Below are 14287 nucleotides of genomic sequence, written 5' to 3'. Positions count from 1 at the left end.
TACGGGACAACTCTGTGAATATCTTTGAGTGGCCCAGCCAGAGCCCAGACTTGAACCCGATTGAACATCTCTGGAGAGATCTGAAAATGGCTGTGCAACCTGATGTAGCTTGAGAGGTCCTGCAAAGAAGAATGGGAGAAACTGACCAAAAATAGGTGTGACAAGCTGGTAGCATCATATACAAAAATACTTGAGGCTGTAATTGGTGCCAAAGGTGCTTCAACAAAGTATTGAGCAAAAGCTGTGAATACTTATGTACAAGTGATTTTTTATTTTATTTTTTTTTTTAGATTTTTCTTTTTAATATTTTTAATTTCAAACAAACTTCTTTCACGTTGTCATTATGGGGTACTGTTTGTAGAATTTTGAGGAAAATAATTAATTTAATACATTTTGGATTAAGGCTGTAACATAACAAAATGTGGAAAAAGTGAAGCGCTGTGTATACTTTCCAGATGGACTGTATATGTAAAATAATGGAACGCATGATAAATGAAAGACTAATGTATTTCTTAGAGAGTAGAAATATAATGGCTGGATGTCAAAGTGGATTTAGAAAAGGAAGAAACACAATGGAGGAAATAAGGAAAGCTCAAATAAATAAAGAAACTGTAACAGCAGTGTTCTTTGATGTGGAGAAGGCATGCTACGGCATGGTACGATATGCTATGGAAAGAGGGACTTCTAATTAAATTGCACTTGATTGGAGTTGGAGGGAAAATGTTCAACTGGATCATGGATTTCTTAAATGGAAGGAATATACAGGTGAAGATAGGTTCAGATATAGTGTAATAGTGCAATATATTGTGGAGGACAGAACACCACAAGGGAGTGTAATTAGTCCAACTTTATTCTCCATAATGATTAATGATATTTACTTTCCAGTGGATATGGGGAGGTCCTTATTTGCAGATGATTGAGCAATATGGAAGAGATGTAGAAAAGTTGAATATATAATCAAGAATATGCAAGAAGTAATTGGGCAAGTTGAAAAGTGGGGAACAAAGTTGGGATTTAACTTCTCAGTGGACAAAACAAAAGTAATGAGCTGTGTCCAAAACCGCCCCTTATCCACTAAATAGTGCACTATAACGGGTGTTGGCCATTTTGTAGTGGTGTCTGAATTCATTCCCTACATTTGTTCACTCATTCTTACCCACAATGCAATCTGATTTTGAGGGTGCATACAATGTACAGTCTCAGACCCCTATTTCAAATATTCCAACGCGGAGACGGCGGCAGAGTGCAAAAAATAAAATTGCAAGAGGCAAACTCCAGAGGCATCAACTTCTAAAAATGTAAGTAACTATTTTATTAATAAAAAATACATCTGTATCAAGATATAACAAAGTAAAATTATACATATCGATGGATTCATTTATGATTGGCCACTAACTTCCCTTAAATGCAATTTTTGATTCCTCACTAGCAATGGTAATGTTACGGATTACTTTTGATAATTTGTTGGATTGTTCACATATATTATTTATCACATGTAACTACTGTATTCGACAAACACAAGGTACCTATGATTTTCTATTGTTTTAGGGATGGATGAAGATGTACCGCGTCTCATAATGAGCAGGATGGCCAATGGGCATCTCTTCTCTGTGCGCAGGAATGAAGCCCAGCTTGGATGGGAGTGATGCCTTTATGCCTTGCATTTTATGGAGATAAACAGATTGTCACGATTCACTGTTGTCTGGCCTGTGTTTCTCCCCTGTCATCTGTTCCCGGACTACACTTCCCATAATTCCCTGCTCTCATCTCTGCCAGCTGTCCTTCATTGCCCTCACCTGTGTTTCATTTAATCATTATCCTTTGTGTATTTAAGCCCTGTTGTTTGATCATACGTTGTCAGTTGTTGTATGTGTTTTGCTGTTTTTCCCCATTGTGGATGTTTCTTTTGTTCCTGTGTTTACCCCATTAATCTGTACTTTGTTCATTTTATTAAATACTTTTATTAAATCTTTAAGCTGCAAGATCCTGTGACCTCCTTCGATATAACAGAACAACTGACCAACTAAAATGGATCTAGCGGCTCCATTCATTCGGCTGACCCGAGCGAACTTGCCTGTCCCAGAATGTTCCCGTCAGTTTTGTGTCCTTGCCAAGTGTACAGATTTTTCTGATGCTACACTGAAGTCCATGTACTCAATGAGTCTCATTGCACACCAGTGGAATGAATTGCCGGAGACCGGAAATTGCACATGGAAGGAGTATGTGAGGCTAGTTTTGGAGACACTCGCTGTAGAGTAAGCACCTCTCTCAATCCCGGTTTCAGCTTCTGAGCATTCAACGCCTGCCACGGCCAACGAGCCAATGCCTGACACGGCCAACGAACCAACGCCCACGCCTGCCACGGCCAACGAGCCGGAAGTCTCATCCGTCCCAGAGCCAGCGTTGCCAGCCTTGTCTGTCCCAGAGCAGCGTTGCCAGCCTCGTCCGTCCGGAGGAGGAGGAGGGCTTCTTTTCCCCAGTATCCGCCCTCCACGTCAAGTTAAATATAGTTTAATACTTAGAACACATCTTGAGATCCCTAAGTTCGAATTTGCACTCCATCAAGTGTTTTGAATGCAAGAACATAGCGCATGTTTGTGTTGTTCTGTCTACTGGATGGTTGTTTTTTTTTCACTGTATAAACGGCGTGTTGCCATACAGCTGAAATTTCAATTACTGCCCTCTGGAGTAAACAGGTGGTACTACATGCTTGCATTTCTCAGGAATCTTCCTTATTACGGTCCGGGAGCATTGCGATTAATTGCGTTAATTTGTTTAACGTGTTATATTTAATAAAATTAATCGCACTGAATTAATGCGGTAAATCGTTGATGTCGCATGTCGGAAATTCAGTGATGCTGGTAGTGATGATTCTCTCTGTCCAGTCAGTGATCTGTAGGATTTTGATGTCACATTTAGTATCGGCTTGGCTCGCTTGGAACCTTGACCGAGGTAATACTAAGAAAAGTATCAGTGGAAAACCCCAAAAAGCGAGTCGAGTTGAGTTGTACTGTGCAGTGGATATGCACTTTTCTTCTCCTCAGGAAAATTAGATTCACCAGAACCAAAACCAACAAGACGGAGAACATTTTTGCCTCAAGTTTGCCTCCGGACCCGGGTGGAGGACACTGACAAGAACCCTGCGAAAACGTGCGCTCGTGCACTTGTGTTAGTTTTTGCTGGTAGTTTAACTTTCAATAATTTGTATATATATATATATATATATATATATATATATATATATATATATATATATATATATATATATATATATATATATATACAGTAGTGTTTTCATTATTTTTATTGAAGTATTTTCTCTCTATCATTAATGTAATAAGCATAACAAATGAACAGTTGTGAAAAGATTAATTGCATTATGATACATTTTTTATTAATTCAAAAATAAAAAAAACTATGCCAGGGGTTTGCACAGCAAAACATTTAATTACATATTATAAAAGTGTGTGTGTGTGTGTGTGTGTGTGTGTACAGAGATGATAAAATTACTGAAACCACACAGGTGAACTGTCCATTTTTGCGACAGCTCCCGAGTGCTCTCTGATGCAGAGAATTTACATCAGCATCTGAAATCGCTTAATGCTGAAATATAGTGCGCTCACTGCCATTCACTATATAGTACATTGTGAATGAGTGGGCAATTTCAGACACAGCTACTGAGTCAATTGAGCCGAACAGGAAGTTTCTACAATTTTCTGGTGCAGAGATATGTGTTTTGCTACTTGGTTGCTAGAGTAAGCCCATGTAGTTGCTAGGCAGTTGCCAGGGTTCCTGAATTAAATGAGCCCGCCCCCATGTCTCTACGACATTCTGATTGGGAGATATGATCCCACAAAATTCAGTATATTGTCAAGTAGGAAAAAACTATTGTTTTCATAGGTGAGACCCTTGCCATAGTATGCCTTTGGGACGTTTTGGGGACGTTTTTTGCCCCCCAGGGGTGCACCGTAATCTAAGTCATAGCACAGGTGTCGATTTGACACCTAATTTGTGGGTCTACTACAAACAGTGTGGGACAAGTTAGGTGCTGAAGTTTTGGGTGCACCGTGTCCTCAATCCCTTAGAAAAGTCATAGCACAGGTGTCGTTAATAGGTCGGTCAATTTGACACCTAATTTGTTGGTCTACTACAAACAGTGCGGGACAAGTTAAGTGCCGAAATTTTGGGTGCACAGTGTCCTCAACACCTTAGAAAAGTCATAGCACAAGTGTCGTCAATAGGTCGGTCGATTTGACATCTAATTTGTTGGTCTACTACAAATGGTGAGGGACGAGTTTAGTGCCAAAGTTTTGGGTGCACCATGTCCTCAACCCCTTAGAAAAGTCATAGCACAAGTGTCGTCAATAGGTCGGTCAATTTGACATCTAATTCGTGGGTCTACTACAAATGGTGCTGGACAAGTTAAGTGCCGAAGTTTTGAAAGGAATAATAATAATAAGTATGTGAGAGTATAATTGTGATGCTTTAATTTTAAATATTATTATTTTTCAAGCCAACATAATAATAATAATAACTAGATGGGTACATTTCCTGAAGAAAATGTGAGTGGTGCTTGCCGTGGCAAAACTCGTCAAACAGCGTGTTATAACTTGAAAAGAGCAAAAAGTTATGGTCATAAATAAATCAACCCAGAAGTCTGTACGATTCTCTGGTGCAGAAATATGTGATTTGTTACTCGGTATGTGAGATTACAATAGTGATGCTTTGCAAGCACCACTAATAATACAAAATATATAAAGGTATATAAAAATAGGATTCTAAAGGAAGATTTGAGGCTTACCAAACATTTACGAGTATTTCTCAGAATTCGGGCCTATTTCTGTCCACAGGGCGTAATTCTATTAAAAACAAATTAAATCTAATACATTTTAGTACCACTAATTAGTATAAACAAAAACAAGCCTAGACTTTTTTTATGGCTGCTCTTACTAATGATTTTAACACATTTTATTGGTGTTTTGTGGTACAATATCTGTGTTTTGGTGTTGTCCGCCACCAAAGTTTTCACATGTCGTGTCATATCTCAAACATTATTTATCACAAATTAATAATAAAAAATATGCATATGAATTAAATGTTACCTGAACTAATAAACTACATGCACAGATTAAGCATTTATATGCATTTTGTACGTTATTTTGCTTAAGTTCTACATGTCCCATGGTTTAGCTGTCATTACCAACACGCTCTGCATAAAGGCACTTTTAACTGTTTTTTTCATCAAAAGTTTATTTGGTAGCCATGGTAACCTAATAGCATAGTGGAGCACATGGATTTCAAGCTGCAAGACTGATGCCTTGATGTCCAGAAAAGTAAGTAAATATACTCTTTATTCTTTGTGTTGGGCATGTACACTTATTATGCGTCATTACCATCTGCGTTGTATTTCTGTATTTTTAAACATTTTTGGATTATTTTTATCACTTTAATAGTTAAAATGACGCTTTTTGGCTTTTCTGTTTTTACTCCTGTTCATTTATTAAAATAATTGCCAATTTATAATTTTAAGTGTGTAAAATTTGGTTTATATGATGACCATTTACATTTATGAATAATGTCCCCACATAAATTAATACATCCATCCATCCATCCATCGTCAACCGCTTATCCTGTGTACAGGGTCGCGGGGGGCTGGAGCCTATCCCAACTAACACTGGGCGAAAGGCGGGGGACACCCTGGACAGGTCGCCAGTCCATCGCAGATAAATTAATACATTTATGATATTATTTTGATAATAATATTGAACAATTTCATTTAATGTATATCAATACCAGTATTCACTCTGATAAAATAATTCAAATCAAAGTCAAACCAGAACTGTTTTGTATAGGCTATATACAGTCAAAGAAAAGGTGCGCAAAGCTGCTCATTTGAAATACTGCAGTGCTTTCATCTGCTCCAGCGTGTGGCGCTGTTGAGGCGATGACGTCACGGCAGGCGACCGGAAAAAGAGCCTGGCGCCAAATTTCGTATCAGTCTTTGAGGAACAGAGGGAGGAATCATGAACCTTAAAGGCAAAGGTGGGGAATTTTGCCTCCTGAAATGAGTTATTTTTCTGATCGCAGGCTTCGACAGACAAATATTGAACATTGCAGCGAAATGTATTTTGTTTACATCTGGTTGAAGCGTGACTGGAGTTATTTACTGTTACAGTCGAACACACTTTACTGTTTACTGCAGTGTGAGCGTTGTGTGCCCGCGAAAAGCTCCTTTGCACTGTAGTTTTGCTTTAAATTGTGTTTTTATTCTTTATGTGTCCTTTACAGCAACCGGGGAATCAAACACCAACAGCAGGTACACACACCCCTATACTCATGAGGAGTGAAATATGGAGAGCGCCATTTTTTTAAACCATTAATGTTTTTATACCATTAATTTGCATTAATTTAGTTACTTTTTGATGTGATACTTTTTAAGTGTTTTAAAGCCAAGCTAATTTAATGTAAGGAGATTAGAACATGTAGCTTATCATTTCTATTAGTCAACTGGCTTATGTTTGTTCACCAGAAATGCATTAATAGGACTTTATTTTCCAATTCCCAGTATTTAATTATATGTTTTACATGTTAAAAAAGGTACAAAGCTCCTAAAGTTAATGTGTAGATAATTGTACATGTTTACAATATGGTAGTTCTGCAAATCTGATGTAAGTCTGCAGATGTTGTTCCACACAATCAGATATCTGTATTGACACACATTTTGTACTAGTGCATCCTTCGATCAACTGGTTTTCTTTCAGGTTCCAGATTTTACATTGGTCATCCAGTTCATCTGTTGATATACTTGACACAGTTCTGTTTATTATTTAGAAGAAAACATATATTGCCTTAAAATCAAACATTGAAGTCATATTAAAATGAATTGTGTGGGACCAACAGCATGAAAAAGCATTAACGTGACATGCAAATAGTATAACTTTAGGACTTTTTAGCTTAGTTTATTTAGGCAAAGTGCATTTATCCTTGTTGCAAATGAACCGTGTTTAATGTAGTCTGGGTTGCAATTTCTTTTACACTGCTTGCATTTTTATAGTTATGTTCATTTGTTTCTGTTTCGCATTGTTTTTCTCTGCTGTCTCCTAGGAAATCTGAACAGATTTAAGTTGTTAACTAAGTGTTAATCTTGTGTTTTAAGGAGGGTTTTTACTGTTGGGTGTATCGAAGATGACTGACTGTGAGAAACATTTCCTCCTTTAACCTCCTCTATCTGTGTGCCGCAGTGATGGAGACGCCATCAAGGTGTTTGTGCGTGTTCGGCCCTTGACTCGAGGCACTGGGTTAATGACAGATAGTGATCACAGTCTGTGCCTGACGGTGACGTCACCACACAACGTCAGGCTACACTGTAAACCCGAGCCTCGAACCTTCACTTACGACCATGTTGCTGACATGAACACGAGCCAGGTGAGACTTTAATCAGTTTTACCCCTGTTGTGGAAAACCTGGACATACCAGGGTCAGAACTGTAAACTTGTGTTTTGTAGTAGCCCTGCAACATTAGCAAGCTGCAATTTTATTTATACTATTTGTATTATTATTATTTTGTAATTGCCCATTCTAATTAGTGGTCTTCTTTTGCACACTGACAATATCTCAGCAATCAGAATCCAGTGCACACAAAAGGTACCAGTGAGAAAACAGAAATCAAGAAGGTTAATAAAAAACACACAAAGATTTAACTGATACAATTGTCTATTATTTATGCTTTTTTTCACTCCTGAAATGTTTTTGAATATTTAAATGACTTTTAATTTAAGATATGTGAATAAGGGAAAAAAATAAATAAAACTTGAAAATATGATTTTGTTTGTCCATATTGCACAGCCCTACTTTGCAGGCCAGGAAAAGATTCACTGGCTAGATATTACTCTTGGTGTTTGCTTGGATAGGGGGAAACTTTGCATCTTTTAAGAGTCTTTTTATAGACATTTCATTGGTCAAAAACTATGGGAATATTGGGCCTCACAAAGCCAAATACCGCCATTGAGCTGCAGTCAGATGTCAGGACGGTTATCTTTTGAAGTAATTTATTCACTTAGACTTATGTTTAAATCTATTCCTTCTAAGGCTTGGTTGATGACAATCAAATGGCCATGGTTTTTAAAATACTTTATGCACTCTTCTCTGGGTGAGGAGTGCTTGATGAAACATCTCATTGCTGTTCTGTGTTTTTCTCAGGAGGAAGTTTTCTCCAGTGTTGCTAAAAACATTGTCGAGTCATGCATGAATGGATACAATGGCACCATTTTTGCTTAGTGAGTTCCTGCTTCTCTCACAGTAAAGAAGTGCTTGGAGCAATTATGTGATGTACATGATGCATTTTATTTGTGTTTCAGTGGGCAGACAGGCTCAGGAAAGACCTTCACCATGCTGGGTATGGGCTGAGATCTCTGTTCAATACAAGTTCGTTTTTGGGTTTGTGTACTCCAAAAGGCTTTTGCTTATTTAAACCTCAAAGACCCAGTGTAGCAGAATTGCAAAATTTGTTTACAATGTGTATTTCATATTAAACATGGTAAAAAAAAAAAACTTCAAGAAACAGTAGCTGACAATGACCGTTTTGGTGGGGGAAAATGCATATAGAATGTCACAGATTGCCAAAGTCACACAATAGTGACCTCAAAATGTACCTAAATATCAAGATCCTCCCATAGACTGCCGTTGTTTTCTGAAAGGTTTATAATTGTGCCGTGCCGAACCGTGTTCAAGTGGAAATGCTACTGTAATCTCCCTGTACAGTCCTCAGAACCATTCGGCCTGATGGTGGAAAAGCGGCTTTACATCCACTACAGATCAACATCATTTGTTTGCAGATGACACTTGTTTTTCTTTTTATTTCTTTTATCTAATGCAATGACATTCAGACATTTTTTTACATGTTGAATGATGTTTTAGTGTGTGTTTGTGTGTGCAGGCCCGTCAGAGCTGGATAATTTCTCAGATGAGATGCGTGGTGTGATTCCTCGTAGTTTTGAGTACCTCTTCTTTCTCATCAACCGAGAGGTGGAGCGGGTGAGACAAATTCCATTAAATATTCATCTAAAAAATAAATAATGGCAATAATAGCATTAAATATAGATTATGTGTAACATGACTTGATCTGGGTTCTGTTTTTCTTCAGTCTGGTGGTATGAAGAGTTTCCTTTGCAAGTGTTCATTTATCGAGATCTATAATGAGCAGATTTATGACCTGTTGGACAGCGTCTCCACTAGTCTGTTCCTGCGAGAGGACATCAAGAGAGGCGTGTTTGTGGAAGGAGCCGTGGAGAAATATGCCGCATCTGCTGCAGAGGCCTATCAGGTATGAAACTATTAAGAGCTGTTAAAATAACCAGAATCTAGGTCTGCTTTGTTTTCTTTTCTTATTTATCAGACCGAAAAGTGATTAAAAAGGCTGAAAAACTTAAAAGCAAGGGGCTATAAGAGATAAGATGTACACTTCCTTATACTTTTAAAAACATTTTAACTTAAAATCTTGATGTTTACAAAAGAAAAAGTCCATGGACACCAGCTACCCATTATATATGTTCTCTTTATTCAAAATTGTACCTCTGCGATGTATTTGTGCAGGTGTTGTCTATGGGGTGGCGGAACAGGCGAGTGGCATCCACCTCAATGAACCGTGAATCATCTCGTTCACACGCTGTTTTCACCATGACGCTTGAATCTAAAGAGACAGGACAGGAAGTAGTCAACATCAGAACCTCTCAACTCAACCTGGTTGATCTCGCCGGGTCTGAGAGACAGAGAGACACGCATGCAGAGGGTTCACGACTTAAGGTGCTTATGTTGGACTTTTCAAAATATTTTAAATGCCTATTTAAGCTGTTTTAAAGCTGTTGTTGCTTTTGGCCTGTTTATCACCGCACACATAAGAACTGCATAAGGAGTCTTTTGTAGCCAGACCTTTGACTTGTGGCGAAAACTGGTCAAGAAATGCCCACTTACCAGTGAAGGGCAGAAGCTTCACTACAGATAGCGAAGCTATTAGCTTAACTGCATTTCTGAGTTGCGAGGTGGTAGCTTCGCTTGTTTTTAAATCAAGTAGCTTTTCAGTAGTGAGGCTATATTATTCATTAGGTAGTGGCATATCTTTGACAAAAAAATACATCACACCAGTGTTTACTATCGCCAGTTTTGAATCAGAACGAATGATGTACGATTTTACAAATGAATCGCTCATTTGTGTCTGGTCTAGGGCTGCAACTAACGATTATTTTTATAATCGACTAAACTAACGATTATTCGACTATTTGGGTGATTATTGCTGACAATAAAGAGGACAATATCCTCTTTTAAAAATACTTCTAAAAGACATTCACTGAATTAAACGGGAAAACCTACTCTGATTTTTATTGTTTAATTTAAAATTTCACTGCAAAAAATCCTATTGTTATTAACTGTTTTTGTCTTCCATTTAACATTTTCTAAAAATCCTTAAAGCAAGATACATTTACTTGAAGCAACTAGAGATGCAACGGTATTAAAATGTCATATCACGATTATCGTAACCAAATCTTTCACGGTTATCAGTGTTATCACGGTATTGTTAAAATGTGCTGAAAATGTAAAAAAAAGTACTGATACACACACTGAAATCATTTAAACAGGTTTTATATTTGAAGTAAAATTTGTAAACAAGGGAATATCAAATTAAGTATATTAATAATAATAATTATTATTATTGGTGTGGTTTTATTATTAACTTACACACATTTTAAATGATCATAATATGTTGGTTGGGTGACTACATAACATGTTATTACATAGCTCTCTGAAATTCTTGATTCTGGTTGCTCATCCTGAAACTCTGGGTTCTTTCATGTCTCACGCTCTCTCTTTCATAAAAACACAACTGGTGCCATCGTGCGTCTCTGTTATAGTTATCGATTGTATTGCAAATGAAATCGGAGGACTTCAATATTTATATTGGACAATTGTTTTGTAGACTGTAACATATTATAAAATAATTAAAGTACAGGTAACATTTTTAAAACATATCTCATCACTATTTCTTGTCCCCGTAATTATTTGAAAAACTGTGTATTAGTGGTGTGAATGTACATCACTTAAATGTCGCACGTATTTGTTATATGTTACTAAAGTTTTAGTGCATCAAAATAAAGCTGATGGAAATGCAAATTATTGCTAAAATTTCACAAGTGTCAACATAATATTTTTACGTTTAACTCTAAGGCATAAAATATGTCGATACATCAAATGTCGCGAAAAACTGGTTTGGAAACACTTTGTCGATAAAATGGGCATTAATGCAAAAATGTAGTGTCACATTACAGAGTTTACACCAATCGTTAGCCTGTGTTAATTATGACGACAGTATACATCCTTGAAAGTTCATTTATTGTATGTGATTATGGATTGATTTTAACTGCATATAGATCCGATCTTCAAACATGACACTTCCAGGAGTGCCAACACAAATATCTCGTATCATGCACTTCGATAAGTGTACTGAGAACAAATGAATGGCCACTGTTTGTGATTCATTTAATCACGGTAGACATCCGTTTATTTATTGAAGTTGCTTTTCCATACCATTGAGATTAATCACGATAATCATGCACGGTTTTAATGATAATTAAATGTGACATGGTAATACTAACCATCAGGGAATTTTATTGTGGTATACCATGAAACCGTTTACCGTTTCATCCCTAGAAGCTAGATATAAGATATTTAGACTTGCTTTAAGAGATTGTATCTTAAATATAAGTGTATTTTGATAAGTGTATTCTTTCACTTGTTCATACTTCTGCCAGTGTAGTCAAGAAAAAATATACTCATATTCAACATACAGGGTTCGTACGGGTGCTGGAAATCCTTAAAAATGCTTGAATTTTAATGTAGTGTTTGGTTTTTGGATAAAGTGCTTGAAATTGTAATTGCATTGCTTTCATAATAATTCGCTATATTACTGAATAGTTCACTTTTTAGATAAAATAAGCCTAATTGCTTTTGCCTTTTGCATAAAATGAAAACAACTCCACTCGAATCTGCGTGTGTGGCTATAGTGTGAATCTGCCAGTCTTTTTTTATGTGCGCCCTCTGATGGAACCGAGTGGGAGATGACAACAGGCCGGGAGGTTGCCTCTTCAATGAGTGTTTGCTTGAGAATGAAAAATACAAATTATGCAAAGCGAGGACCAAATCCTTGAGTAGCCTCCTGTAAAGTCTGCAAAGTCTAAGTTAGCCTCCTGTAAAGTCTAACTAAAGGCCAATGAAGTTTATTTAATCTAGCTGGCAAATTTGCATGTTAATAGATTTTCGGGAGGCGGAGGGATGTAAAAAAAATTTGTTCAGTGCGTGCGCTCACTGACTGAATTCTCTCATCATAAACCACAAAGTGCAGATATGATGTAAACAAGAGATTCATTTTGCAGTTTATGCAAGAGTGCATAGTGTGCTCGTGCTAGACTAAAGTCTTCCGTTTCAGTGATGGGGAACGTTCGTTGCTCGCTTTCTGTATATCAGTGTTTCCCAAACTGGGGTACGCGAATAACATTATGAGATTTACCGTTCTTTAGGGTGACCATACGTCCTCTTTTTCCCGGAGATTTCCTCTTTTTCGGACTTTAAAAAAGCGTCCGGCCATAATTTATAAATTTGAGAAAATATCCGGGTTCGGCTTTGCTTGCATTATGATGTGCATCTGGTCTGATACTTCGTTGTGTGTGCACGCATATTTGTATTGCTTTAACCCTCTTTGTAAGTCCCGCCTTCTCGCACACCAAATCGATTTTAAGAGGCTTTTAGCAACCATTGGCCAAATTCCTGCCTGTCAATCTCCGCGAAGCGCTGTTGTGTTCGGCATCAAACGGTTGCTTGACAGCAGCAAATTAAAGCTGATTGAAACAATGCCCAAACGAAAGTTGACAAAAATGTACAGAAGTTTTGCAACAAAAATTCCCATGCAGGTGGAGATCCGTGAGAAGCAGAATGTATGACATGTAAAACTTATGTGTCAGTTGCTAATAAAGGTGCAAGTGATTTAGAAGCACACATTAACTCTGCGAAGCATAAATGGGCAGCAAAAGGTGAAAGTTCATCAGGTAAATTAACGGACTACTTTTTGCGACTAGGTAAAATTGTTATCACATTGCTTCATTTTCAATGGCCATTCAAAATAATAGTAAATGAAGCATAAAATATTTTATTTTAGTACATGGACATTCAAAAGAATGTTGGACATTTTTATTTATATATCTGAAGTGGTTATTCTGAATGAGTTTTATCTTAATTTGTTACTCAACAGTACAAAACCGTATTATATATAATGTTTGTTATGTTAATAGAGTCTTTTTCACTGTATTAAAGTTTGCGTTCATAGTAACACTGTTTTGAATATGGTCACCCTACCATTCTTTCAATTTCATCACAGTCTAAAATAACATTCAAACCCAGTTCATGTATTTCTCACTGGCAAAAATAATTTTGTGTGCCCTCTAGTGTAGAAACTCCAAAATAGTTGTGTCATAAAGGTCAGAAAAATATGCAATGAAATAACTCAATCTATTGCGGTTAAAAAATGCATCTACTCATGCGTCGTGTGTCACAAATTTCTTTTTTACCAGCCAGGCTCATTGCTAGGTGACATAGCTTAGTGATTCGCATATGAGTCATTCACGATTTTAGTTGTTTTTTTTTCTGCAGTTTAAAATGTAATTTGTATTTAAGGTTAGATGCATAAGGAGTTTGGATTCTGATGGTATAAGCTTTGACTGGTGTCAGACATTCAGCAGCACCAAATAATTTTCCACATTCACACGCAGTAATTTCCACTCACATTTGCACATTTGAGACCTGTTTTCACATTGTTGCATGATGTTTTTTTTTTTATAGCACAATAACATCTGATTTAATGTGATGAAGTACATATATGTATGTAAACTAGGGCTGTCAATTGATTACAATTTTTAATCGAATTAATTACATGGTGTCCCGATTAATTAATCGCATATACAAATATTTGCTGAGAAAGCCCCTCATATAACAATAATTCAATACATAATGATGAAATAATTATACATAGTTAGCTTTAAATTTTTAAAAATATTCTCTCTCTCTATCTATAAAATAAAAAGTATTTTTGTATTTTTTGTAGTTTAGATTTTTAGTTGGGTTCTTTTCCTAACCCTAACAATAATTCAATACATAATGATGAAATAATTATACATAGTTATCTTTAAAAATTAAAAAATATTCAGATAATTAAAATGCATTACATTCTTGTAGCAGAAGAGTTAAT

At 36.6% G+C, this 14287-nt stretch overlaps 1 protein-coding gene and 1 long non-coding RNA gene across 2 annotated transcripts in view; one reads left to right on the top strand and one right to left on the bottom strand.

Annotated features, from left to right (window-relative positions):
* Window positions 1-14287, bottom strand: part of LOC127640316 (uncharacterized) — a 32734-nt gene that overhangs the window by 17483 nt on the left and 964 nt on the right. The window contains exon 2 of the long non-coding RNA XR_007970085.1: window positions 9571-9688. This is a non-coding gene — a long non-coding RNA (uncharacterized LOC127640316). The remainder of the gene's footprint in view (window positions 1-9570; window positions 9689-14287) is intronic.
* Window positions 5984-14287, top strand: part of LOC127640314 (kinesin-like protein KIF15-A) — a 97998-nt gene continuing 89694 nt past the window's right edge. The window contains exons 1-8 of the mRNA XM_052122780.1: window positions 5984-6042; window positions 6289-6316; window positions 7242-7425; window positions 8200-8276; window positions 8358-8395; window positions 8936-9033; window positions 9143-9322; window positions 9592-9801. Of these exons, the coding sequence (XP_051978740.1) occupies window positions 6024-6042; window positions 6289-6316; window positions 7242-7425; window positions 8200-8276; window positions 8358-8395; window positions 8936-9033; window positions 9143-9322; window positions 9592-9801 (834 nt within the window). The 5' untranslated portion in view covers window positions 5984-6023. The remainder of the gene's footprint in view (window positions 6043-6288; window positions 6317-7241; window positions 7426-8199; window positions 8277-8357; window positions 8396-8935; window positions 9034-9142; window positions 9323-9591; window positions 9802-14287) is intronic.

The sequence above is a fragment of the Xyrauchen texanus genome, chromosome 49 (assembly GCF_025860055.1).
Source record: "Xyrauchen texanus isolate HMW12.3.18 chromosome 49, RBS_HiC_50CHRs, whole genome shotgun sequence".
NCBI lineage: Eukaryota > Metazoa > Chordata > Actinopteri > Cypriniformes > Catostomidae > Xyrauchen > Xyrauchen texanus.
Note: the sequence above shows the minus strand (reverse complement) of the source record. Positions and strands in the feature narration are given on the sequence as shown.